This window comes from Seriola lalandi, unplaced genomic scaffold (assembly GCF_002814215.2).
Source record: "Seriola lalandi dorsalis isolate HSWRI2012SDOR001 ecotype SW California unplaced genomic scaffold, Sedor1 jcf7180002054544, whole genome shotgun sequence".
In the NCBI taxonomy this organism is placed as follows: Eukaryota; Metazoa; Chordata; class Actinopteri; order Carangiformes; family Carangidae; genus Seriola; species Seriola lalandi.
Genome location: NW_019525097.1, coordinates 4,392,861 through 4,418,445, shown reverse-complemented (window position 1 = coordinate 4,418,445; position 25,585 = coordinate 4,392,861). Strand labels below are relative to the sequence as shown.

General features: G+C 41.6%; 1 protein-coding gene across 1 annotated transcript in view; it reads left to right on the top strand.

Annotated features, from left to right (window-relative positions):
* The first annotated feature begins 110 nt into the window (after positions 1-110).
* The window catches only part of extl3 (exostosin-like glycosyltransferase 3), a 28,960-nt gene continuing 3,485 nt past the window's right edge, over positions 111-25,585 (top strand). The window contains exons 1-5 of the mRNA XM_023414941.2: positions 111-319; positions 19,425-22,048; positions 22,734-22,861; positions 24,000-24,144; positions 24,264-24,392. Coding sequence (XP_023270709.1) covers positions 19,913-22,048; positions 22,734-22,861; positions 24,000-24,144; positions 24,264-24,392 — 2,538 coding nt within the window. The 5' untranslated portion in view covers positions 111-319; positions 19,425-19,912. The remainder of the gene's footprint in view (positions 320-19,424; positions 22,049-22,733; positions 22,862-23,999; positions 24,145-24,263; positions 24,393-25,585) is intronic.

Here is a 25,585-nt window from a genome sequence, read left to right as displayed (position 1 = left end):
TGTAGTACCGATACTGACCGACAGGTGGAGCGTTTTCTCCTTTTTTCATTTGTTCGAATTGCACATCTGATAAACACCATTTCCCAGAATGCTGTGCCGTGGGCTGTCGGTGCTGTTTGTCCGGTCGTCGCTCCAACAATGCAGCTTTTAATGGAGCTGTGAGCGGTGCGGGCTGAAAACGCAGCACCACCGCAGGCTTGTCCGGAGACTGTAGCCGTACATATTCAACTCAAACCGTCAACGAGGTTTTAACGGTTTGACAAACCTGCTGAGCGGCCGTGACTCAGTTTTTTTAGGACACCCGGACTCTTCTGCTGGGGTGAGTAGCTACTGAAGCTAACGTTGGATGCCAGTGTAGTGAGAGCAAATGCATTTTGTTGTGACCACTGCTGGCTAGCAGGCTAGCTAATTGGCCAGATGAGACATATGGCCCCTTGTGTCTTTCCCCTGCAACCCCCCTGTCCATCTTTAACACAGTAGCCTCAGTCCTCTCGTTCTCATTGTGTTTTAGATGTGGGATTTGTAACTGGCATAAATGTGGACGGTTTGCAGTTTTTTTTTTTATAAAGAGTTTGAGGCAGTTGAGTCGTTTTTTTTTTTTTTGCAGCCGCTGCCAGTCGTGAGTCTGTTTTGCTTTGATCTCGTCTGAGGCACACGTCAACCCTGCCGGTGTGCCCGGTGCTTTGCCGTGATGTAGACTGTGTTGGACTGCCAGGGCTGGCCCAGAACATGTTTAGCTTCCGTGCACATTTTCATATTTCGGATCCCTGTTTGATTCTCAAACCCACAACCCCTGAACACGCCGGTTTTTGCAGAGAAAGTACAATGTCACGCCAAATTCCATTAAAAAAAAAAGTGGCAATTTAATAATCTGTTCATAGCTGAGAGGACATTTACTGGCGTCATAATCTGTGGTGATTATGAGAACCATAATGAGCGACCCGGTTCAGTGAACATGCTTTTAAATACACCGACGATCGTTTCTGCGACGTACTGGCTATCATGTACTCCCAAAGCACTAAAACATGCATTTTAGCTACTGTTATTGTCAATCGAATTGTAAAACTAAAGATTTGGAAGTGGGATTTCTGTTTGTTGTGCTGGAAAAGTGTTGGCTTACATCTCAAAATAAATAACACATTTTTAAATTTTGCTCTGTCAGTCATGGACTGTATCTTGACCATCGAGCAAAGCGAGTGTAATAATTTCCTTGCTATGATATTCAGTGACCTGCTTACTATGGAGAAGATCACCAGTTATTGCTGGTAATGTAGTTTATAATGTGATGTGTCTTTATTTGTAATTAAACTCACCAATATTTATGCTCGTTTTCCATCCCATCTATTTAAATGACAGTAGACTAAATTTTAGATACACAAATTTTTATTATAAAACAATGCACTTCAACAAGCCTCCTAAATGAGCAGAAAAGTGAATGAACACCCCTCTGAAACTACTTAACCAAAATCATACTTTTGCAACCTACTTTTATTGCAGGACTGGTGTACAAGATGGCATTAGTTGTTTCTAATAACCTGGCAGCTCAGTACAGATGTTGTTTAATTTGCACTGGGGCAATCAAACAATGACTGATGGGACAGAGCAGTTCAGTACAATCCTCTTGAAGCAGTCTCCTCTACACTGAGTATGAGTTGAGTGCGGTATACAAGCCTCTTGCAATTTGGGGAACATGCCTGAGTTGCCACTATTAAGACGAGGCTCAGCATGTTTGTGGGAACACCGAGGTAACTGCCAGGGGCATTGCTTTCAAAACATGTTTCAGTAAATCAGTTTTCACTCAGATTTCTGAGCCCAGAGTTGATCACTTAATAGCAGCCTTACCAGAGTTGTTGGCCCAGAGCTGTGTGGTCAGTTTGTTTGTGGCTGTGAGGGATTGCATGCATTATCAGAGCATGCCTTTGTGTATTTTTTACTTGACAGGAGACTGGTTTTGGCAAATTGGTCAACAAATCATAGTTAATGAGTTGAAGATATGATTTCACAGTTTGATTACATGTTTTATTTTATGCCCCTAAAGTCTGAAACTTAGTGGGAGAACAAAGTTGCTGAGCATGTGCATATGCAGTGTCCTGAATCTGATGATGCAGAGAAAACTAAAAAAAGCGATTGCAGGGTATTGGTTGTATGCAATTTACCTAATGTACAGAGACAGCAGAAGTTAAAGGGTTCAGATTTCACATTGGTGTCTGGATTGTATGGTCTTTCCTCACTTCCAAACCATTGTTCAAATGTTCAATTTGGTTAAATTATCAGGCAGGATATTTGTCATGAATGATTAGATTTCTGAGTCTTTGTGTGAGATGTTGAGGACTGGCCAGCAGCTACCCCATACAAAGGTGTGGATTGTAGTTTTTGTGGGTCAGTCTCACCCACTCATTGCCAGGGTCAGTGAATATATCTCAGCAGATGCGAGCACTGTTTACAGATAGGTGTTTTTGTTTGGATGCATTCTTCTATCTTTGATTTTATTTATTATTTTTATATTTATTTCCTGCACTGAGATATAAACAGCAGCTGTGTGTTATTTCAGTATTTGTAAACTTTCGACTAAACAAAAGAGGCTGTTTCTAAAAAAAAATAAAAAAAAATAATGATCAAACATAAACCCTTTCAGAATAAATGTCAGTGTAAGTCTGTCAGAAAGCTGCTGTTTGCCCTGCAGTGGTCAGATTGAACCTCAGCAAGCAATGATGATGGGCTGTGCTGGGCAGCATGTTTTCTACTGTGGACAAGGATATTGATGTTTTTTCTCATAGGGGAGAGATTGCTACACTTTGAATTATTTTATTTCTTCTTGTGGTTGCACATTTATCCACGACTGCCACATTACAGAATAATTGCAAAATCAGCTTTTCAATATATTGCCCTTTACTGCAATTATCTGAAATATCATCATGTAGAGGTCGGTCTAGTGACATAATCAGTAATGTTCGATCAGTGCAGAATATTTTAGACTGATACAGATGTTGTAATTGGGAATTAAAACAAAATAAAATAAAAGAAATCCCAGCTGGCAAATGGCTCATGAGGCTTTTTGAAATGCATTTGTTTGGACATAACATACAAACAAGTGCTGTTTAGATTTTATTTTATTACACTATTTAACTTTTCCCGAATCATATCCTCTTGCACACAAAACCAAAATTATAACATGGCTGTATATTTGGTTACGTGTAATTTCATAAGTCGCTATGGTAAACAAATGTCTTACAATTTAGTTACCTCAGTTTGTGCCTTGCATGTATTACCTTACATTTGGTTCACAGAGGTAAATATTGGACTCTCTAAAAATAATGTACAGTTTGAAAATAAGGCAGATCACAAAATCATTGCATTGGGAAAAGATTTGGATCAACTCAATTCAATGTTGAGCTCAGTAGTTAAGATGTTCCATCACTGGGATGTGTTGGCTGGGAGTCAGAGAAATGTCGACTTCACACCTGAACATAAACATACATGACTTTTGATGAAGCTTGTGATTCCACAAAATGGCCACTACTAGTAATGTGCTGCTGAGTCTTTACACGTCTTCAAGTTTGTGCGCATTTCTGGCAAAAGACAACAACAGACCTTTAACACAGCAGACACTGTGACCTGTCATAGCAGGAGAAGCACAGGTGTAACGAATAACATTAATCATTTCTGAGTTTCCTTTAGAACTCTTGGTATTGTGTGTGGTGACTCATTGGCCGTGTTTACTGAGTCACTTCAGTGCAGTCGAGCCTTTATTAACGCTATTAGTTACACCTGTGATTTTTCTGCTATAACAGTCAAAATGTCTCCAGTGAAAAAGTTCTGGTATTGTCACAGGATATGACGCTATGTCACTAAAGACACTTCTCTGTGTAAGAGTCACCAAGAGTGCAATCTTACAGAAAACACCTCACAATGGAAAAAATCAAAGGTGTAACTAATGACACGAATAATGGCTGCTTTCCATTTAGATAACAGTTCCTTGTTCTTATAGAGTCAGTTAGATTAGAGCTGCGGCAATTAGTCGATAGACAGAAAAATGTAAATCTTTTAATAATCTAATCGTTTATGTCATTACTCAAGGAAACATGTTAAAAATTTAACTTAAATATGAAGATTTCCATTTTTATATTATTGTAAATTGACTGGTTTGGGCTTTTGGACTCTTGATTGAACAAAATAAGATATTCAAAGATGTGACCTTGGACTCTTAGCAAAATGGATGTTCATTTAATTTTATTATCAACTGTTTTCTGACATTTTATAGTCTAACCAAGCCTTATTAATAGGATATTTTAACAGTTAAAACTTGTACTTTGCTGGGTGTCACTTGGCAGCCAGAATGTAGACGAGCTGGTCATGGACAATCAGGACACCTTCATTCTCCAGCTGGCACAATAAGCACAAATACATCTACCCGACTTGTCAGGGAGGTACCTGCTCCTTCCTGCTGGAATGAAAAACAGTTCAACGACTTCTATTTTGAATCTTCTGGCTGATGGGTGCCGTGGTTGAGGATGTGGTTTGATGGTGAAGCAACTAACAATTAGTACCCGAAGAGATTCTATTTACTGTCATAGAAGATGAAGAAAATCATTGAATTTACAAGCTGGAACCCGTGATTTTTTTTTTTTTTGGTATTTATGCTTAAATGCTGATTAATTTGCTGTCAATTGACAAATCGATTAATTGACTAACAGTTTCAGCTCTATATGCTGCTGTACCAATATCAGAGATGGATTATGTATGGCAGCCCTGATTTGTGATTTTAGTCTGGTAAAAATCTATCATTGAGGCTTCATTGAGGCAAAACTTATCATTGAGGCTTGGGCATTAATTGGCATATCCTTGTAATGATGGTGCGGATGAATCACTAAATGCAGCCGCTGCCTCTCGACTTGCGTTCTGTCCTGCTCTCCTCTCCTCCGAGAAAGCAGAGGTTTATCTCTACTTGAACAGCTGAGTGTTCTCGGCATGGAGGAGTGGGCTCCTCTACTCTAATGAACATCTGCTGTAAGAGGCAGAAAAGTTAGGCTACATTAACCTAGGACAGCTTGTTCTGTATGTTTATTAAATAACAGCAGGATTAGTTGTTTTTTTTTTTGCACTAGGCAAGAGAGAAATAAATGGCATGAATAAAATTTCTGACAAGAACAGATGTAACAGCTCGTAGCTGTGTGAGAGGAGAAAAATGCTGGGGAAAGAGTGAGATGGCAGGACTAGTTTTACTTTTGGCAGAGTAAGCAAACAGCAGCTCCCCGTGCCATGCCTGCTAGTGAAGCAATACGATTTCTCAGCTAATTCATTTTCCAAGCAGCAATATATCCCTAAATAGAAGCATCATTTTCCCTCCTCCGGTGGACCTTAGTTAGTGTGTTTCACTGTCAAGCTCAAGGTAAGTGCTGTACGTGACTGAAGCAGTTAAAAATAAACCCTTTGTTGCGAGGCAAGGGTGAATATTTAATTGTCAGGCCTTTTTTTCTTTTTCCAAACAAATCATCAGAACAAGAAATCAGAACATGTTGTCTTGTGCCAAGAACAATCACTGTCACAATGAGTCCATCACTTTTATTTTTTTATCCTCCTGTTTTTCCCCTAGATGGTAACGAGTTTGATCAGTGCCTCCACACAATTCTGCCACTTGTTGATTATTGACATGCCGAGCTCAGGTCCTGTGCGTTCATAAGACTGAATGGGCATTAACAACATGACCTAATGTAGTTTGAATGCCCTATGTTGACACTCAGGTGAAATCTCTTTTGGGGTGGTACACTGCAATAATTCTCCCATGTCAGGGGCTAATCACCCTGGCTCCCCTCCCACAATCCATCAGTGTCTGGAGGACTAGGCTTGCGGGGTTCTGGCAGCTGTTGTCGGGCTGAGTCAATCTGTTGTGGGCTACGCCAGCCTGTGCAGGAGGGGGAGAGGAAGAGCTCTCAGGAGGCCACAGCGAGCGGGGCTGCTGCCACTGCTGTGGCAAGATAACAAGAGGATTTATTTGTTAGGAGGGCAGGATTTCAGGGCTTGTGTGTTAATTTTTCCGTGTTACCCGCTAACTATTTCCTCTGTGAAATATTTGCAGGGGAAAGACAGGTTTTACCATGTATGACTAAATGAGGAAGGATGGAATGATTTGTGGATGTTCATTCAATGAATTGCCTTAATAATTGTTTCAATAATTGTTTAAGTCATTTATCAACTATACATGCGACACATTCTGTGTTTTCAGCTTCTATAGTGTGAGGATTAGCTCTTATTAATTGAATATCTCTGTTTTTAACTGTTGGTCAGAGAAATCAAGACATCTGAAGACATCAAAGACATTAATCAATTGAGAAAGTGATCCACAGATTAATAAGGTAATTAAAATAATCATTAGTTGCAGCTATAAATGATAGAAACAATACTATTTAGTACAAAATGTCACTTAAACTAATGTTGATTAAAGACGTGTCCTGTCCTTAGCTAATAATATCCATTTCATTCTGAGTACATTTGTGTAAAGAGTGTCAGATGCATGTTTTATCATTTTAGCACAAACCCATACTCAATCTCTTCAGAAGTAACGGCTTCATATCTACACAGGAAATGCCAGTGGCTTTTAAGATATCTACGCTAACAGCATCAAAGTGATATATGTTTAAATTGGTCTTATTTAGGGAACGAGGACAGCACTCAGTGGACTTCAGAGTGTTAGCCAGACATTTCTCTATTTTTCTGTGATTATCATGGCTTACAAACTAGTCCTATTTATGGATTTAGCCAAAAGTGTTGATATTGCGGGGCTGGCACGGAGTGGTGTTGATGCTGAGCGAGGGAATTGGCAGAGACCTCACAATTAGACTCAGTCGTCAAAACAAATATTTGCAGTCATACTTCCATTTGCAGACTGTTCAGAGTTCACGTCTGTTCACAACTTTTTGAGGCCAAATGGAGGGCAAAGTCACAATAATTTTACTTTTTGTCACTTCCTGTGTAGATGTAATGCCACGATGAGAAAATGACCAACTTGAAAATGATCAAAATTAGGGCTATGCATGATTAGTCAACTAAACGATTAAACACTGATATCACCAGTATTACTAGTTGGTTAAAGAAATTATTAATTTCTTATTACTGTACAGTGTGGGTTAACAGTTACGTCATCAACTAATCATCAGCTAATGCGTGGATTTTATAAATAAGCATGTAGCATACAACATATAACCATTCGACTGGAAGAGCGTGGAATCACATTCACCACAGGCACGTGGACGTTAACCTGCAGGGAATGAAAGCTGCTGGTGTACCACTGCTAATGTTAGCCACACTTGGTAAACCAATTGTTTACCTGCACACGCTGTGATACCACTTCGTCACAAAAGGTATCACAGCTCTTCTCTGAGCTTTCTGAGCGTCTTATTGTCTTCGTTGACTACTCGACTAGTTTAAATTCAAATTTATGTTTGATCGACAGGGAAATTAGTCGTTGGGAAAATCCCTCGTCAAAACCTAGTGAGGCATTTTGAATAGTCACAGCAGGAAAAGCACAGGTGTAACCTCTAACATTAATTGTGGCTCTGTTTATTTAGATGCCAGTATGCAAAACACCAGGGCCTGGCACATAAATGCAACAAATACAACTTTGTTTGACAAGTAAGAATGTCTGCAACATTTATTAAATGTGGCATCATTTCATTCATGAGGAATCCAAAATGGTAATAGCTGTTATCATCAAAGGTTTCACAGTCACATCTCTCTCATATGCAGACAGTTGTTTTTCACCACACAGGGATCCCCAGGATAAAGTTGATTATATCCGTCCCCCAGAGGCCAAATGCTCAAATTCAGAGTTGAGGGCCCATGATAATTCGTGGAGCTCTGCTTTAAACCACTTCATGTACTGAGAGAGCTGGGAAGTGAAAATAGATTAGAAAATAGAAGTTGGTACTATTCCTCTTCCTTCCTCCCTGCACAAACCTCATTCAGTAAAATTTTCTAGGGGAACATCGTAGCAACATATGATGCAATTAACTACTTCATTTGGTTGGCAGAAATCCCGCAGTTTGTTTTGAGTCTAATACGTTACAATATTCAAGACATTAGAGTAAAATGGCAAAAAAAACAAAAACATATTTTATCAGTTATGGCAACAGTGGGCCCATCTCTGTGTACAGAGAAATGATATAAATGTGTCATACATCAGAGATTTTGTCACACCACCGTTTATACTGTGTCGCTATGTCTTTAATGTCTCTGCTTGCATAAGGACAGTGGGACAGCTTTATGGCAATATATGATGTTTATTTGATTTTTTGAATCAATATGGTGAAATGCTTTGACTTTTCAGACTTTTCGAACATCAGTGACTCAGGTTATTTTCTATATAATTTACTGTTTTAATATTGTGAAACAAAATTATACTCTTCTTCCGAAAAACTCCCCAAACATCAAGTCCAGAGTCGGGCTGCAGTAGTGCCATGCTGACTTACTTTCATAAAAAGCATTTGATTAGTGACAATAAATGCTTTTCTCTTAATCTCCAACCAAAAGATTTATTGCCGCTGTTGATCAGGATCTCTCAGAATCAGGAGATACGGAGGCTCACTCGTGAAATCCATGTTTTTCCACCTTCATACAGTCTTCTTACCGTTTACTCACAGAAATAAAGATTTGTCGGACGAAATGCCTTGGTGCAAATCACTCAACGATACCATAGAAGCTGCTCTATTTAGAGGACGAAGGAGGTTTCTTTTGACACACTCAAGCCTCTGCTGCAGTCATCTCAACATGTATTCAATCACTGAAGCAGCTTCCACTTTGGAGTACAAAAAGACTTTTTTTTTTTTTTCTGCCCTCATTCTTCTTCCTGACTTGGAAAAACTTCTAACACGGAGCTGTTGAAGTTCTTGTAGTTGTGACGACTGGATTCACTTTGCCCCTGATACAGCTTGATTATATCCCAGGCGACTAATTAAGGTTGGCCCTGCCCCTTCGAAAATATGACATTTTGGTTTGAAATGTCCTGAGCGCTTGATTAATGAGAGCAAATTTAATTTAACTCTGTGTAGCTGTAGCAATACCTCTTTGGTATGCACCTGGTTGGAAAACAACCTTTATTATTTGGTCTGATATCAGAGTATAAATATCAATCATTAAATGCTAAACTGAAATCAATGTCTATGCCAAAATACACTGCTGAAGGAGGGAAATAATGTTGATCTGTGAGGGAAATTGGGACATCGTTGCCTAATTTTTGCACACATAAACACAGAGGTGATTGTAGACATACTGTATTCTGTATTCAGAAGTTATTTACAAGGAATTATAAAGGATTTAAGTGAAGAGGTGAGATAAAGTAACAACAGCAGCTATGGAGAGATCAGTACGAGTATAAAGCAAGAGAATAAATGTAGACATTAACATACTCCTTTGATGTGAGCAACAGAGCAGCCTTGCTTTCTGTTTCTTTCTAGGTGACGATTTGCTTGACTCTGCCAGGGTGGACAGTGTATGACAGGCTTGTTTGTAGCCTCAGACTTTTCTGTCCCTTTTCATCTCTGTCTAAAGTAATTATGCAGACGCAAATGGTGAAATGAGTACCATGTGGCAGCCTGTAATTAGATTTTTGGTAATGAATGGGTCAAATACCAGTTGCAGGCATTCAGGCACAGAAATTCCCTCTGAAGACGAGGCCAGACGATAAAATCTGTGCGTCACATGAGACAGGGACCTGCTGTATTACAGGACATGGATGAGACGCTTGTTTGAACTTTGCTTTCACAAAAAATGTTGTTCATTTAAGAGACCTACATATGAGATTCCCAGAGTATTTGGGCTGTTGATAAATGTCATTCAGGATATTCATTATATAATATCGTTACAACTACCGATGTCGCAGAAATTTGACAGTCAGTACCAATACAAATGAAATGCAAATGATTCTTGATACCAAATTCGATACCACAGCAAAAAACTGAAAACAACAGAGACTGCTACACACACACACACACACACACACACACACACACTCACACTCACAGTCTCTAACTTACATGCACAGCTCCGTATAGTCAGTGTGCCAGCAGTAGTTTAAACGAGGTGGCCGACCAACGGTGTGAAAATATTCATTTAAATAGTCGGTCACTAATGTTGCGAGTCCAGTCCAGGGACACGCCTGCACACGTCGATGACAGGCACACAGAGAGAGGGCTGGTCAAGAGACTGACAGTCAGTGAAACCTTTTATGGATTTTCTTGACTAATGAGGCAGCCCACTGGGATTTGTCCGGTTATGCCCGATGGCCATTCTGACTGCGGCTGTTGTTCTAACGGCGTTACCGAGGACGTGGTGCTCGTCAGCTGCGCTTCATCAAGCGTTTTAACCAACAGAAGTTGCTGGTGAACTTTCCAATCATTATATCTAGCTTTCCAACCGAACCGGCACAAATTCCCCGATGCTTAAGCCCAGCAAGCTGCCAGGCCTGGAATACACTGGTGAAAACCCTCCCCCAGCTGCAACCCTAATATAAACCCCAAGTGCTGTTGAAAATGTTTGTACACTCTGCAAAGAAACAAGACTTGACAAGTGTCAGGCTGTAGTTTGGCCCTTTGAGAAACAAAGTGAAAGTTTTGATGTTGCACTATGCGTATGGTATGTGTATCATATCCTTTTTGATGAGGTTTCAGGCAACACCCTCCTTTCAGTAAGTTAGATTGCTGAATATTTTACAACTTTAATATCATCTGTGACCACGTAGTCGAGTAGCTTCTTCTCTGATCAGTAAACAATATCAGCTCCAACAGCGCTGATTAATCCAGGAAGCTCATCCACGGCAACTTTGCAGACTAATCAAGAAAGCAAGGCCAGCTAATTTATTTGCAAACTGCGTCTGTCACACACACACACATACACACACACACACACACACACACACACACACACACACACACACACACACAAGAGCAACATGTGCCTTTGCAGAAATCACAGCGGCTCACAGTTTGTGACCACACATTGGATTACTGATACCAAATGACAGTTTATCTAAAATCTCTGCAGATGTTACTTTCTCTTTTTAGTTTCTCCCCTCTGCTTCATCCTGTCAGACATATTCTGCTCTGATGACTGATATGAAAACCAAGTCAACGGTGACTACCAACATGCATTTGGTGTACTCACCCCAGTCAGCTCAAGCTTTAGTGCCACAGCAGTTGTCTTTAGAGAAGTTGGAAACCACAAGTTGAACCCATGTTGTAGATAACCTCATAAGCAATTCAACTCATAGGTTAATAAAGTTTACAAAGCTAAATCTTTGACCAGGCCACACAGGAAGAAGAGAAGTGAGGAAAAATGGAGATATGCTTCTTTTCATGCAGCATCTGTATTTTAATCAGGCAGATTCAGTCTGTTACTGAAACACATTCAGTCCTCTTTCCTGCCCTCCTCTGTGAACTGTGATTTTTTTTTTTTTTTTTTTAACAGACATAAAATAGACACGGTTTGACTGCACTTCATCATTGATATCAGTGGAGCCATGATTAAAGGAAAGAGGGAAAACCAGCTCCAGATTTTCAACTATCTTTGTCCTTTGTTTTTGTGAGGAGCAAAGTAACAATGCTAACTAACCACTTTTGGGAAGCAGAAGGGTACACCATTAAATTTCTGCCTACTGTGGGAGAAAAGCCAAGTGAAAAATTAAAAATGTCAAAGAATCTCTTTAGAGGTTTCTGGAAGTTGAAACTTATTAGAAAAATGTGTGAGCTGTTGTGTGTGTGTTGAAAAACAGGGGAGTCCTGTGTGTCTGTACGTCTGTGCTGACTCTAATTGGCTGTCACACTCTTAGTTCTCACCATCACAGCGAGAGTCTCTCCTCGCCTCACCCCTGCAGGGCACGGTACCCGCGCCACAGCAGTTTTACAGCGGAGGCTTCACTGACAGATTAGCACTCACTGCAAAGCCAATGTGATGCATTTTGTTTATCACTCTCGCAACCCTTACAAACACAGAGCCTCGTCACTGAAGAAGTTCACAGAGTGGTTGGTGGATAAGTTGCCAGAGCATTTTTTTTTTTTTTTTTTTTTTAAGATACTCTTGAGAAATCTTTGTATACATTTTATATTCTTTTTACCTTGGATTGTCTTCTCAAGGACAAACGTATAATCCTACCAGGACATGGGAACCTTTTTGTTTTGGATTGCTCTCCTGTGTAATCTTTGTCATATTGCAGGAGCTTTGGAGGTTGGAAGCCACCCAGGCCCATCTGTCATTATGCACCCATTCCTTCTCCCTCTCTTTCCCCGGTTATCTCTCTGTGTCTTTCTGTTTATCTACATCTCTCTCCGTCGGTGCAAAATGATATTCTGCAAAGTTATAAATACACATCATCAGACAACTCGTGTGTGTGATGTTTGTTTCCAAACAACAGGGCAGTGAAGGGTGGGTTTTCTCTCTGCCTCCGTTCGTCTCTCTCACTTTTTAATGCACACACTGAGAGATAAAGGTCAGCAACACGCTCGTAGGTTTTGCTCTGAGTAGGAGGTGGTCCATACGGAGGGTGATCTTAATTGCTCCTGTGCCGGGTCATCACCACACCGATACTCCTGATGATCATAACGGCCTCATCGTGATCTCCTCAGCATTATAAAGATAATGAAAGGAAGACAGCAGAACTCACTATAAGGTTTTCAGTGCTCAGGCAGAGTGTGGTTCTTTAAGTTTGATATTGGCATTAATTACATTATTAAAGCTAAATAAATGCATCTAGCATTTAATGTTTCTATAACATTGATAGCATGGAAGCTAATGGGCCATTGTGGACATTGTTGCTAATTAAGCAATTAGTAATTGAGCAGCACTGTTGTGTGGCAAAATTAGGTTTTTGTACCAATGTGGTTAAATATCATGATTTTTCAGGTCTTAACTCAGTTGAGTTAAAAAATTTGGTCTGGTTATTTATTTATTTCTTTTTCTAAAAACAGCTTGTTCTTCTCTTACACAACATATAGTGATCATTTGTGTTTTGATATGTCCATTTTATTCATGTTTTCCATTACTAAATCACATCATTAGACTCAAATTACAGCAGCAACCAAGAATTCTTTTTATTTTTGATTAATTTGTCTTATGTTTACATGCATACTGGTATCCTGGTTTTGATCTTATTTGACAAAGGAACATGGGAAAACCACTTGGTGAAATCCTTTTATATGAGATTCTGATAGATGTCCGATTTGTCTCTGTCTTTCCTGCACTGACTGAGTTACCCCAACAGTGGGGGGTGAACCCAGTGTAGTTTTCTGTCTTCTGGACTCTGTTGGATTTAACGCTCTGCTGGATTTGACTTCTCGATCTGATCAGTAATGGAAAGCTACAATTCACTTTATTTTCTGCATTGCTGGTTTCAGATATTCACTTTCATTTAAGCTAATTGTTCATCATTACACTGTTTACCGTCCTTTTTCTACCTAACTAGTCCATAATTTTATTTACTGACACACCTCCACACATTGTAGGCAGTGATCAGAAACTTGGATGAGGTTGTTTACATGCTACAGTATCTTCCAGAACCCCAGATGGTGTCTCGACCGCACTCTGATCTTCATCAGGGTCAATCTGTCGCACACACGTACAAATGAATCAGCTTCAATCACACATGAGATTTTCACTGCCACATATGGGGCCCTCATTTTACCTGTCCCCAATGACTGCACACTGTCAACAATATTAGTAATATTGAACTAATAAATTAATCAAAACATTTTTTCAGCACTAAATTAGACCATAAGTTGTTTTGCTCAGTAAAGAACTGAATAATTTGAATTCTTTAATCTGAAAATTCTTCCATATTCTGACTTTCCATGACCTTTTTTGAGTTTCTCTCCACATCCCTGCAGGCACCTCTGTAATTTACCAGTGAAAAAGGTCCTTGAGATGGTTCAGTCAGCCGTCTGGAGATGAGCTGTGATCCATGGCTGCAACAGCTGCTCCCCTCACACAGCCCTGTGACTGTGCCTTCCCCTGCAGCTGCCTCTATCTTTTTTTTATTTTTTTTTATTATTATTTCCATCACCTCCACAGGGAATGCCTTACCTCAATCTCCTCCATGAAATCACAATTAATTATGGGAAGAGTCGTCTCCCAGTACAATGAGCCACAGCCCTTTAAGGGGAGAAATTCATCCCGGTAACCTGGAGTCCCAGCAGGCATGATGGTTTTCTGAAGTGCAGCAGTATTACCTCCAGAGGCCTTTGCTGCAGTAAGCTAGAGTTGTGTACATTTGGATTTATACCACTCATGCTTCAGTCCACACTAGTATTTCTTTCTTCTTGAAACAAACAACCAACAATTATTTTAATTATCGATTCATCTGTTGATTATTTTCTTGGTTAATAGTTTCTCAGAAAAATAATCTGCTGCTATTTTGAAAATCAATTAAGTGTCACTTTGAATTGATAATGAAAGTAATTGTTAGTTGTAGCCCTATGCTTTATATCACCAGACCAGCTAAGAAAAACCATTAGAAAAGGTAAAAAAAAAAAACAAGCACATGGTTAAAGCTCCCAGTGCCATGAGCACCTACAGTAATGTGATACGTGCTCAGAGAAAAAAAAACAGTAAGTTATTTTTCTTATTGATTTCACAGTTTTTACAATAAGTGGTCCCGGTCCTGCAGTATTTATTACCCTCTTAGTGCTGCAGGGAGGTGACAGTGTACAAACAGCCAGGTATAAATGTGAAAGACACTGTAACACTGTTAAAAAAAAGTCCTTCCTTTGTCCTTGGATAGTATCCTCTAAGATTGGATATATGTGACCATGCTGATGTTAGCATTCACCTCAAAGCACCACTTTTGCCAAAAAACAGCCTCACAAAGCTGCTAGCATCTCTGTAGACTCTTAATGATGCTGCCATTTAAAGATGCACTGTTTGCATTTGGGGCCAGAGCCCCAACCAGACTAACTGATAACGAAGGCGGCTGTCTTACAAAATTACATATTGCTTTTAATATAGTATTTGTTTGTTCATTATTTATGTCCATGTTGATTTAGCAATGAGTCATACATAAAGCAGTGGAAGAGAGCGTTTGCAATAGTGTGGAAAATCACTGACATTCTCTTCTTAAGAAGTTTTTTTTTCTTCCCTGAGACATTAAAAGAAAAATCAAAGATCCATCTTCTTAATATTTCAGTCCTTGCAGTCGCTACCTCTTGGAAACTTGCTACCCGGGGCCTTATTAAAAATACAAGCTGTGTGATCTTTCTGTCGGCCTGAAATTCTTCACTTCGTCTCGCTATGTGTCAAAAGCTCCGTCAGGCTGCTTGTAGACAGGCAGAAAAAAACGCCAAACAATCCTCATTCTCAACTCTGCTGCAGGATGTGCTATTTCTCAGGAACTTCAGCTCTCACTCACTCACAAGCTGCTACTGCTGTCTTTCTCCACCACCCCCACATGTGGTACCCTTGAGTTAACCTAATTGCATTCAAGCAAAACCCGGTTGGCCCACTGGATGTCGATTCTGTCTTTGCTTCCTGTTCCTTCATAGAGGAATGTCAGGACTGTCTCAGAGAGCAAGGCCAGTGTGCGGAGAGACTGTTCAAACATTTATATAAGCGCTTGCCCTCAAATGTCTGGGAACTTGGAAGCAGCGTCCTCACTTCTTCATTCAGGCTCTGAACTCAGCACCTGCTGCGGTTATTCTTTTGACTTCAGATGAAGCTATTTTGCCCAGACCTGCTCAGCCACAGCATGATGCATGTCTGAGTGCCTGCAAACATTACTGTAAATTCTTTCACACTCATCGACTTGGCTTAAGCTGAGAATTTGGTTCTGATTGACATTACAGTGCGCGTTCCAGATCTCTGTCCAGAGCACCTCGTCCGTTTGTATACCTCTAAATCAAATTAACACGGAACTAGACTGTTGCAGTCTGCGTTATTCATAGGCTCGACCAGTAATTTGCTGACTAAGTTGTTGCTCGCTCAGTGCTCACCATGTGGAGCGAAAGGTTTTTATGTGGGTCATCAGTGAGGCGGCTGTGCTTCAGCTTCTCCTTTCCCCTGAGAACACCGCACACCATTTCATTTGAAACTGTTGTAAGATTTTACCCTCTGCAAAGGGGCTGGATTGTATATCAAATTCATATTGATTTTCAGTATGACTAATGGGATATTTATGGTATAATATACAGAGATTAGTCATCTGTCAGCAGCTGTGAAGAAGTATTTCAACATACAAATTATATTATTACAACATAACGAGAATATGATATTCGGTCCCTGCAGCTACACAGTGACTGTTGCCCAGCGGCTTCAGGCTGTGCTGTTTAAGGTGAAGTCAAGGACGGGCGTGTCAGTATCTCTGTGTGAGTGGAGGTATTTATTTATCTATTTATTTTAAATTCACTCTCACGTCTGTGCTGCCTGCTTCGTATGTCTAAAGCCTACAAGTGAAAATGGCTACATCGGCAGCCCTTTATGTGCTTAACACCAAACTGCCTCGCAACTCAGTGGTAGGTAATGATGGCATTATCATTGATCCCCCACAAAGTAAGTCCAGAGCGATCAATGCTTCCCTGTGTGTTTTCCATGCAGACCGATTAAGCTGACTGTAGCAGAGAGAAGACATTCTGCAGATTAGAAAGCTACAACTGAAGAGATTGGGATTTAGCTTCTATCTGGTGTGTGTGTGTGTGTGTGTGTTGCTCACAAGCAGAGCTTTAAACCAGCATGTTTTTGGCCCCAGATTAGGCCTAGCAACAGCATTTGCCAACATCTGTCTGCCATTACCCCTGTGACACTGGCAGTCATGCAGCAATTAATCAGACTGTTGTGATAGTTGCCTCTCGTTCACTCTGCACCTCAGGCGCATCACTGAGCAGCAGGATGGAGGTCAGTGTTCAAAGGGCCGTAAGCCCTGGGAGTTTTTACTGTACATGTTCCTTCCTAACTACACAAGAAACCACTGACCTGTAGTTACTGTGTAGCACCAGAGCACCTTGTCTAATAATAAACTGAGGTTCTCCCATTTCCTCATTTGTCTGTGGCTGCACCTTTTGAAGCCAACAATACACTGTGCATTCACCTGTCTAATTTATACTAATGCTTTAGTCTAGCTGCCATTTGGAAAATTTAAATCAGCCACTAGTCAGTAGGTTGACAATGTTGTGGTGGTGTTACAAATACAGAAGTATCCAGATGGCCTCAAGCTTAGTGCTGCTCAATAATACAGCTCTGTTTGACAGGGTATGTTATGATTTAAGAAGGGAATCTGAAGGCAGTATGTTTTGTTCTGTGGCACTGAACCTCACCTGACCTTCAGATCACATTTTCTGTTCTGGTATTGAACACTAGAGGGGTTGAAACAAATTGATCCCTTAGTTATCAAAGGAAAAAATCTAAACATTTGCAAAAATACACAGTCTCAAATATGTGGATTTGTAGTTTCTTTCCTGTCTGATATCAAAATTAATGCTTTTTTTTGTGCTTTTTTTTGCTTTTTCTGACATTTTTGGACTAAATGATTAATCAATTCATTGTAAAAACAACAGACAGACTAATCAGTCATAAGAATCATTAGTTGCAGCCCCGGGTGAAACAATTAGTCAGTTAAATTAGTCAATCAACAGAAAATTATTTGCCTATTTTGAATTTAAGCTTCTCCAGTGTGATGATTTTTAACTGTTCGTTGTCATACATGATAGGAAACTGAATCTCTAAGGCTTCTCGATTATTGGCCAGACAGAAAACGGATGTGAAAATGTGACGTCTTTGGGAAATTCTAATGGGATCTAATTTTTCTTTATTTTCTGACATTCCATAGACAAAAATGGTTAATCAAGAAAATAGATTAAAACACAATTAAAATAATAGATGTGTATTTAAAATATGTGACAGATCATAAAGAAAACTCATTTGTCTTTATAGTATGTAAGGTTTAAGGTGCGTTCAGACACGTAGTTACCTCTCCTTGACAAGCGGACACACAAACACCTGCTGTACTGCAAGATGAGGTATTTCAGGATTGTCAGGAAGTATCAGAAATGCCAGTCACATGCAGGCAGCAGGGAGAAATGATTACTTGACGCAGACAGAATAAAAGGTGTCTTTTTTTTTCCTTCTTCTTTTTTTTCCTTGCTGTGTTTAGTTTTAAGATGGTATCTACCCCTGTGATCTAACCCAGCTGTAATGACAACGTTGCATCCACAGACGTTTGAATTCAGTGGTAGCCCAAGGTATAATAATCCTTATCAAGATGCGCTGTTATGTCGGCACATGGTAAACACCACCTGCATTCCTTTTCACCTCTGGTTTCTCTGTGTGTCACTCTGAATTGCACTGCTTTATCAAGGCTGGCTCTCGGTGTTGTGGGTTTAGTAATGCATTTGATAAGGGCTGTTTGGCACTTGGCCTATCGGCTGGCATCCTCAGGGCTTGTACAGTGGTGTGATATAACATGAGCCCAGAAAGCAGACTGCCTGCTGCTTGTGGAAAGAAATGATCTGAGCTGATGTTTAGATTATGTTCATGATGTAGGGATATTTCAGGGACATCTACGCTTGAAGTTACTGTGACTTCCGGTGTTGCGATGGATTTTAGCCCTGAGCTATCTTTTCAAAACATCTGGAAACTGGAAACGCAGCTCTTTGTATTCTCAAACCAGCACCTAACATAAGGTGAAAGTGAGCAGGAGAGGAAGAATTTGAGTTACTTATGCATCGATCTGAAGATGAGACACAAGCCACTGTAGTCTGAAAGCTCAACCTCCAAGGGCCTCAGGAACATCCGGCAAACTTGGAAACAAAACTGGCAGTGTCTGCATCAGAAGGTGCAGCCGATTTCTTCTGTGTTTCCTTTGAGTCTTTTTCTCCTCTGGACTAGTGAAGATAATTCTGCATCACTCTCCGAGATGGAGTGTTATCAGGAATGCTCAGTAATTTGAGTCGGTGATGAGGTCGGGATGCAGGAGGAGGCCTTTAATGAGATTTGCTGGTGGTGCTGTTGGTGTTGGTTTGCCTACTGTGTGTAGTTTACCAGTGATGGCTCTCCCCTGTTTTGTGCTGCAATTTTGAAAGAAAGGAAATTGAAAGAAAAAGATATCCCCTGGCATTCAGCGGCACACTGATGATTTTTTTTTTTTTTCCTGGACCAAGCAATCATGCACAGAATGCAGTGAAAAACAGGACGAGCTGCAGAGTCTCATTCTTACAGTGGCTGATTGTAGAAAGCGTATAAATATTACAGATCTACTTAAATGTGTTCTTTACTTTACTGTTTTACAAGGTGCATGAAAAAGATGAGATATTTTACAACAAAAAGCTGAGACAGTTTTTATGGGCTCCGCTTCAGATAGTCAGCTCACGTTTTCTTATAGTTAAACAGTCATCTATTTGATATTGCTACAGATAATCCTTGTCACTCATTGGTTCTTTTTTTCTGTTCTTCTGTCTCAGGTTCCTGTATTAAGAAGAAAGACGAGGCGAGTTCTGAAACTCCACCTCTTGAGGATTTTCTGATAAGGGGTCAGAAAATGAGCACATTCCACATAGAAACAACTGGCCCACCCAGCTATCTCACTCACCTGTGAGCAGCCATGCATCACCCATCGAGGGGCACCCCTCCCCAGCTGCGGGACTGTTTTCTGACATAGACTTGGAAGAATAGCTAAACCTCTTAATAGAAATGGCATTAGTTTGTGTGGGCTATAACACATCAGACTACATATTAGAGTACAGGTGAGGCTGAATCCCTAGCCAATACCCACGGGACCCTTAAGAGGAGGTAAACAGCCTCAGATGACCTTTACAGAAGGACAGTGCTACATCCCAGCTTTGATGATTTAGTATCCCACTGCCTTGCTGACAAGGTCGATCATGGCTGCTGCTGATCCCCATAGCAACGGTTCCTTGGTGGGGCGAGGAGCAGACTGAAGGAGTCAACAATGCAGCGTAACGGTGGTGGGGTGGGTGCTGGAGGCCAGCCATGGGTGCTGCGGCGTGTGCGTCTTACGTGGCTCAGTTTCATGCTCTTCTTTATCCTGGTCTTCTTCCCACTCATTGCCCACTACTACCTCACCACCATTGACGAAGCTGGAGGTCCCGATAAGCGTATCTTTGGGCCGCGGCCCGGCGGTGAACTGTGCGAAGCCAAACATGTGCAGGATCTTTGCCGCATTCGAGAGTCGGTCAGCGAAGAGCTGCTGCAGCTGGAGGCCAAGAGGCAGGAGCTCAATGGGGAGATCGCCCGACTCAACTTGCGCATCGAAGCCTGCAAGCGCAGCATTGACAGTGCCAAGCAGGATCTGCTGCAGCTCAAGAATGTGATCAGCCAGACAGAGCATTCCTATAAAGAATTAATGGCTCAGAACCAGCCTAAGCTGTCGCTTCCTGTCAGGTTGCTGCCAGACAAGGAAGACCCAGGACTGCCACCACCCAAGTCTGCGCGCTCCTGCCGCCTGCGGTCCTGCTTCGACTATGGGCGCTGCCCTCTTACGTCTGGGTTTCCTGTGTATGTCTACGACACAGGCTCTTATCCGTGGGGGAACTATCTCGACCCACTGGTGAAGCAGGCTTTTGCAGCATCAGTTAAGGGCAACATTTATGTAACTGAAAACCCCAGCATTGCCTGTCTGTATTTGGTGCTGGTAGGGGAGCTACAGGAGTCCTCCTCCCCACTGCCATCTCCTTCAGAGCTGGAGAAGCAACTAAAAGCTCTTCCTTACTGGAGATCTGATGGACACAACCATGTACTGGTGCATCTCTCTAGAAAGTCCATGACACAGAACTTCCTGTATAATGTGAGCACAGGACGAGCAGCAGTCGCTCAGTCCACCTTTTTGGAGCAGCAGTACCGTGAGGGCTTTGACTTGGTTGTGTCCCCACTGGTTCATGCTCTCTCAGAACCAAACTTTTTGGAAGTGCCCCCTCAAGTTCCTGTAAAGAGGAAATACCTCTTCACCTTCCAGGGGGAGAGGGTGGAGTCACTGAGGAGCAGCTTGCAGGAGGCGCCCCCTCAATCTTTCGAAGAGGAGATGGAAGGAGACCCACCAGCCGACTACGACGATCGCATAATTGGCACCCTAAAGGCAGTGCAGGACAGCCACTTGGATCAGGTGCTGGTGGAGTTCACCTGCAAGAACCCACGGACAAGTTTGCCGACTGAGTGGGCTCTTTGTGGAGAGAGGGAGGACAGGCTGGAGGTGCTCAAGGCTTCTACTTTTGCCCTGGTGATTGCTCCAGGAGATGGACAGCTGGTGGCCTCAGCAGGCTGTGGAATGAGGCTCTTTGAGGCCCTTGAGGTTGGAGCCATCCCAGTTGTGTTGGGGGACCACTCCAAACTACCTTACCACCAGTTTATCCGCTGGAGTGAAGCTGTCATCATAGTCCCCAAGCCTCGAGTCACAGAGCTACACTTCCTGCTGCGCAGCCTGTCAGACAATGATATGCTAGCTATGAGGCGGCAGGGCCGCTTCCTGTGGGAGACCTACTTCTCCACCTCGGAGAATGTTCTCAGTACCATCCTTGCCAGCATCAGAACCAGCATCCAGGTTCCCGCTGCACCCATCAAAGAGGAGCCCGCCCACGAGATTCCTCACAAAGCTGGGAAGCTGGCAGGAACTGATGCCAACCTGGCTGACAATGGTGATCTGGATTTGGGTCCCGTCGAGACGGAGCCCCCCTACGCGTCTCCACGCTTTCTCCGCAACTTCACATACACAGCTGCAGACACCTATAGAGCATGGAACCGGGCCCCAGGGCCTTTCCACCTGTTTCCTCACACCCCTCTTGACCCCGTGCTGCCCTCTGAAGCCAAATTCCTTGGCTCCGGTACTGGTTTCAGGCCTATAGGTGGAGGTACGGGAGGCTCGGGGAAGGAGTTTCAGGCAGCTTTAGGAGGGAACGTGCCGCGAGAACAGTTCACTGTGGTCATGCTGACATATGAGAGGGAGGAGGTGCTGATGAACTCTCTGGAGAGGTTAAATGGACTGCCGTACCTGAACAAGGTAGTGGTGGTGTGGAATTCACCCAAGCCTCCTTCAGATGATCTGTTGTGGCCCGACATCGGCCTGCCCATTGTGGTGAGTGCTCCTGGAGAAAAATCCTTTCATTCAACAAATGTGCACATATCCATCTTCATGGTGTTGGTTTCTTTAGTAAGGAATACATATCTTTCTCATCCTGAGCCTCTGAAATGCTAAAAATCTGTAATATGTTTCAGAGGTGTTGCAGTTTGCTTAAATACTTTACAATGAACTGTTTGGAAACTCTTCAGGAGTCCATGCAAATTACCAGCAGCTTTACTAGAAGGATGTGAAGGAGTCCGACATCCATGAATAATAAAGATGTGTGCTTTTGAATTAAGCCTGAAAAATAAAATATTCATCCAGTTCATATTCTCACCATTAGTTTGTGATGGAGGCTCTGTTGACAAGTGGTAAGCTGTGAGAGCAACTAAAGAACCAGTCACTGTATTTGTCAGTAATGGTAGAATCTCTGCTGCAACCTGGCACTGAGACTGGACAAGCTTGTATGTTACTTTTTATTGATTAACTTGATTGATTAATAAGTTGATTGCCATAAATCATTTTCAGTCAGATACCATCCGTCAGACAGTTTTAGGACAAAGTGCTCTGTGTGCAGCCTTAGTCAAAATGTTCTCAACCCTATTAACCACCAGTAGCCCTTTGAAAGTACCTACTACTACTCTAAAAGGTGCCCTCTGTAAATGCTCTTGCCAAGTTGCGTCTTGTCTGATGCCTGCAGGTTGTCCGCACAGAGAAGAACAGCCTCAACAACCGCTTCCTTCCCTGGGATGCCGTGGAAACTGAGGCCATTCTGTCGATTGATGATGATGCTCATCTCCGCCATGATGAGATCATGTTCGGGTTCAGGTAAGTGATGGTGACCAGACGCAGGAACCTCTACGGATTTATATGAAATGAAAGTTTGCAATTACTTTGGGCACTGTATTGGCGAGGCAGTTAATAACTAATAACTAATTGAAAAGAAAAAAGAGATCCACTGATGAAGGAGATCTTCTCAGGAGAAGAGCTGTGGAGAAAGGTAAAGACAAAAATGCAGTAAAATAGAAGGGAAAGCTTTGTGTCTTGTCAGAAATGAAAATGTCCAAAAAATGCAGAAGCATCACATTCCTGAAAAAAACTGAATCAGACAGAGAAACTGAACCAACCACTAGAGACTGAAGCAGAAGAAATAAGAGGGAAAAATGTTGTCAGCATCTTGTATTTATGATTCATTTGTTAATGTTTTACTTAGATAAGCTGAATTTGAAGGCCGTGTTTAAACCAATTAAAAGATCAAGTGCGCTGTTAAGTTATTTTGGTGCACCCACTCCTCACCCAGACTTGTCTACAACTTAGCGCTGTAGCGGCTTGTCCAGGCAGGCAAAAATTGGCTCTGTCACTGTGTGTGTATGGGGTCATTCGTCATGAATTATCTCAGACTCCCCTCCAGAATTACCCAGGAATGTTTCCTCACCTCCACCCTCCCCAAAGAGAAATTACGCAGCATCTGACTGCTCCAAAGTGGTCTCACATGAGCTCTTTTGAGACCTCTTGCATCCTCTGTGTCTGTCTGCAAGTTGTTTTTTTTGTTTTACTTCCTTCAGTGACTGGGCTCCAGTGTGCGTTAATATGAGCCAAGAGTGATATTTTGGTTTTTAAATAATGATAGATGATAAAACTGCCATATACTAATAGAAGACAACAGAATGGTTATTTAATTGCTCCCACGAGAAAAATAGTTGCCGCATTGCTAACAACTATGACAAGTTGAAACAGATGGATGCAGAATAGTGGCATATCCACAGACAGAAACTTGGAATCCAAAGTAACCACAATAAAAAAAAAAATGGTTCATAAAACATTGTTCAGAGTTGGTGTTAATTAATTGATTGAAAATGAGGAATTCTGCTGACTGTGTGTTCGTGTGTGTTCGTGTGTGTTCGTGTGTGTTCGTGTGTGTTCGTGTGTGTTCGTGTGTGTTCGTGTGTTCGGCGGTGTCTCACAGAGTGTGGCGTGAAGCCAGAGATCGCATTGTGGGTTTCCCTGGGAGGTATCACGCGTGGGACGTCAACCATCAGTCGTGGCTCTACAACTCCAACTACTCCTGTGAGCTCTCCATGGTCCTGACAGGAGCTGCTTTCTTCCATAAGGTCAGCTCTTGTACTTCACCCCCCACACCCCAAAAAAAAAAAAACCTCATTCCACAGATTTATTTTTTAACTGTATCACAGTCATATAACACACACACATCTCCTTTTTGTTCTTGTAGTACTACGCCTATCTGTACTCCTACGTGATGCCCCAGGCCATCAGGGACATGGTGGATGAGTACATAAACTGCGAGGACATTGCCATGAACTTCCTGGTCTCTCACATCACCCGCAAACCACCCATCAAGGTCAGTGACGGAGCGCGTAGTCAGGCGGTGCTCAGCTCAGCATCGACGGGCGTTGTATCTCCCTCAGGCCCTGTGTATTTATATTTTTGCCCACTTAGCCTTCCCATTACTCAAACTGACACATCCAATACTCCACACAAATAGTAAATCAAAAACACAAGATCGAATTGGTGCGTTATGCCTGGTTTTCCTCCTGGATTTTTATTGGAAGGACATTTATTACCGTAGAGCATATTTATGGCTAGACAAATAATTATAGCAATCAAGCCAGGGAAGCTGTTGGAACAGAAATGTCATTGCAGTCCTCAATTTAAGTTCGTTTTGATTTAGAGGGGTGTTGATATTCAGGGGTGTTTCAGGGGGGAATTAAGGCCGGCTTTGATGGAGTGTGTTGCATGGCAGCATTTCGCTGCTAGGAATAAGCCTTGTGAATAATGAATTTGGGGCAAGTTTGAATATGGAGTCCTAAATGGTGACAGACTACATTCCTCTTTTAGTCCAAATAAGACAAATAAAGCAGAAAATAAATAGCTTTTGCTGTGCATTTTTATGCATCACTTGTGCTGAATTGACAACATACAAACTCAGTTTGAGTGATGTTTTCCTTTTCTTCAGCATTTCTGTACTTTTATGTTCTTTCCTTAATTGACCTTTTTCTAAATCCTGTGCCCTCTTGCATGGAACATAATGCAAAGGTGGCAGATTAGCAGCTTGAAAGTCTTAGTAATTTTTTTTAAACAATGGGTGTTTGATTTCAGACAGTGGTAGCTGCTTCAGCTTCTCAATTCTAACTGGCAACCGTGTAGTTTGCCACTGGAAATAACAATGTCAGATAGCAGGAGCTTGTTGCTAATTAGGCTAACGTTAGTTCCATGAGTTGATTAAAAAATGACAGTGACTTTTAATATTTTAAGGCTGACTTTTTATTAGTTTTAAAAGAAAGTCTTTATTTGGGCTCATAAATATGCACTTAATGGTTACATTCATGATGTCATGCTGAACAGAGGCTAAAGCTACATGTCAAGTCAGCATCCTCACCAGTTGATCCGATTTGAAGCCATGGGAATAAAGAAACAGCATTATTTTTGTATTGCAGTGTAGAGCTGGTTAGTCTTAGTATTATGAGCATGGTAAGGAAAAATGTAAGATCAGACTTTCATTTTATTCTAACACACTAAACCTGTTTAGCTGCT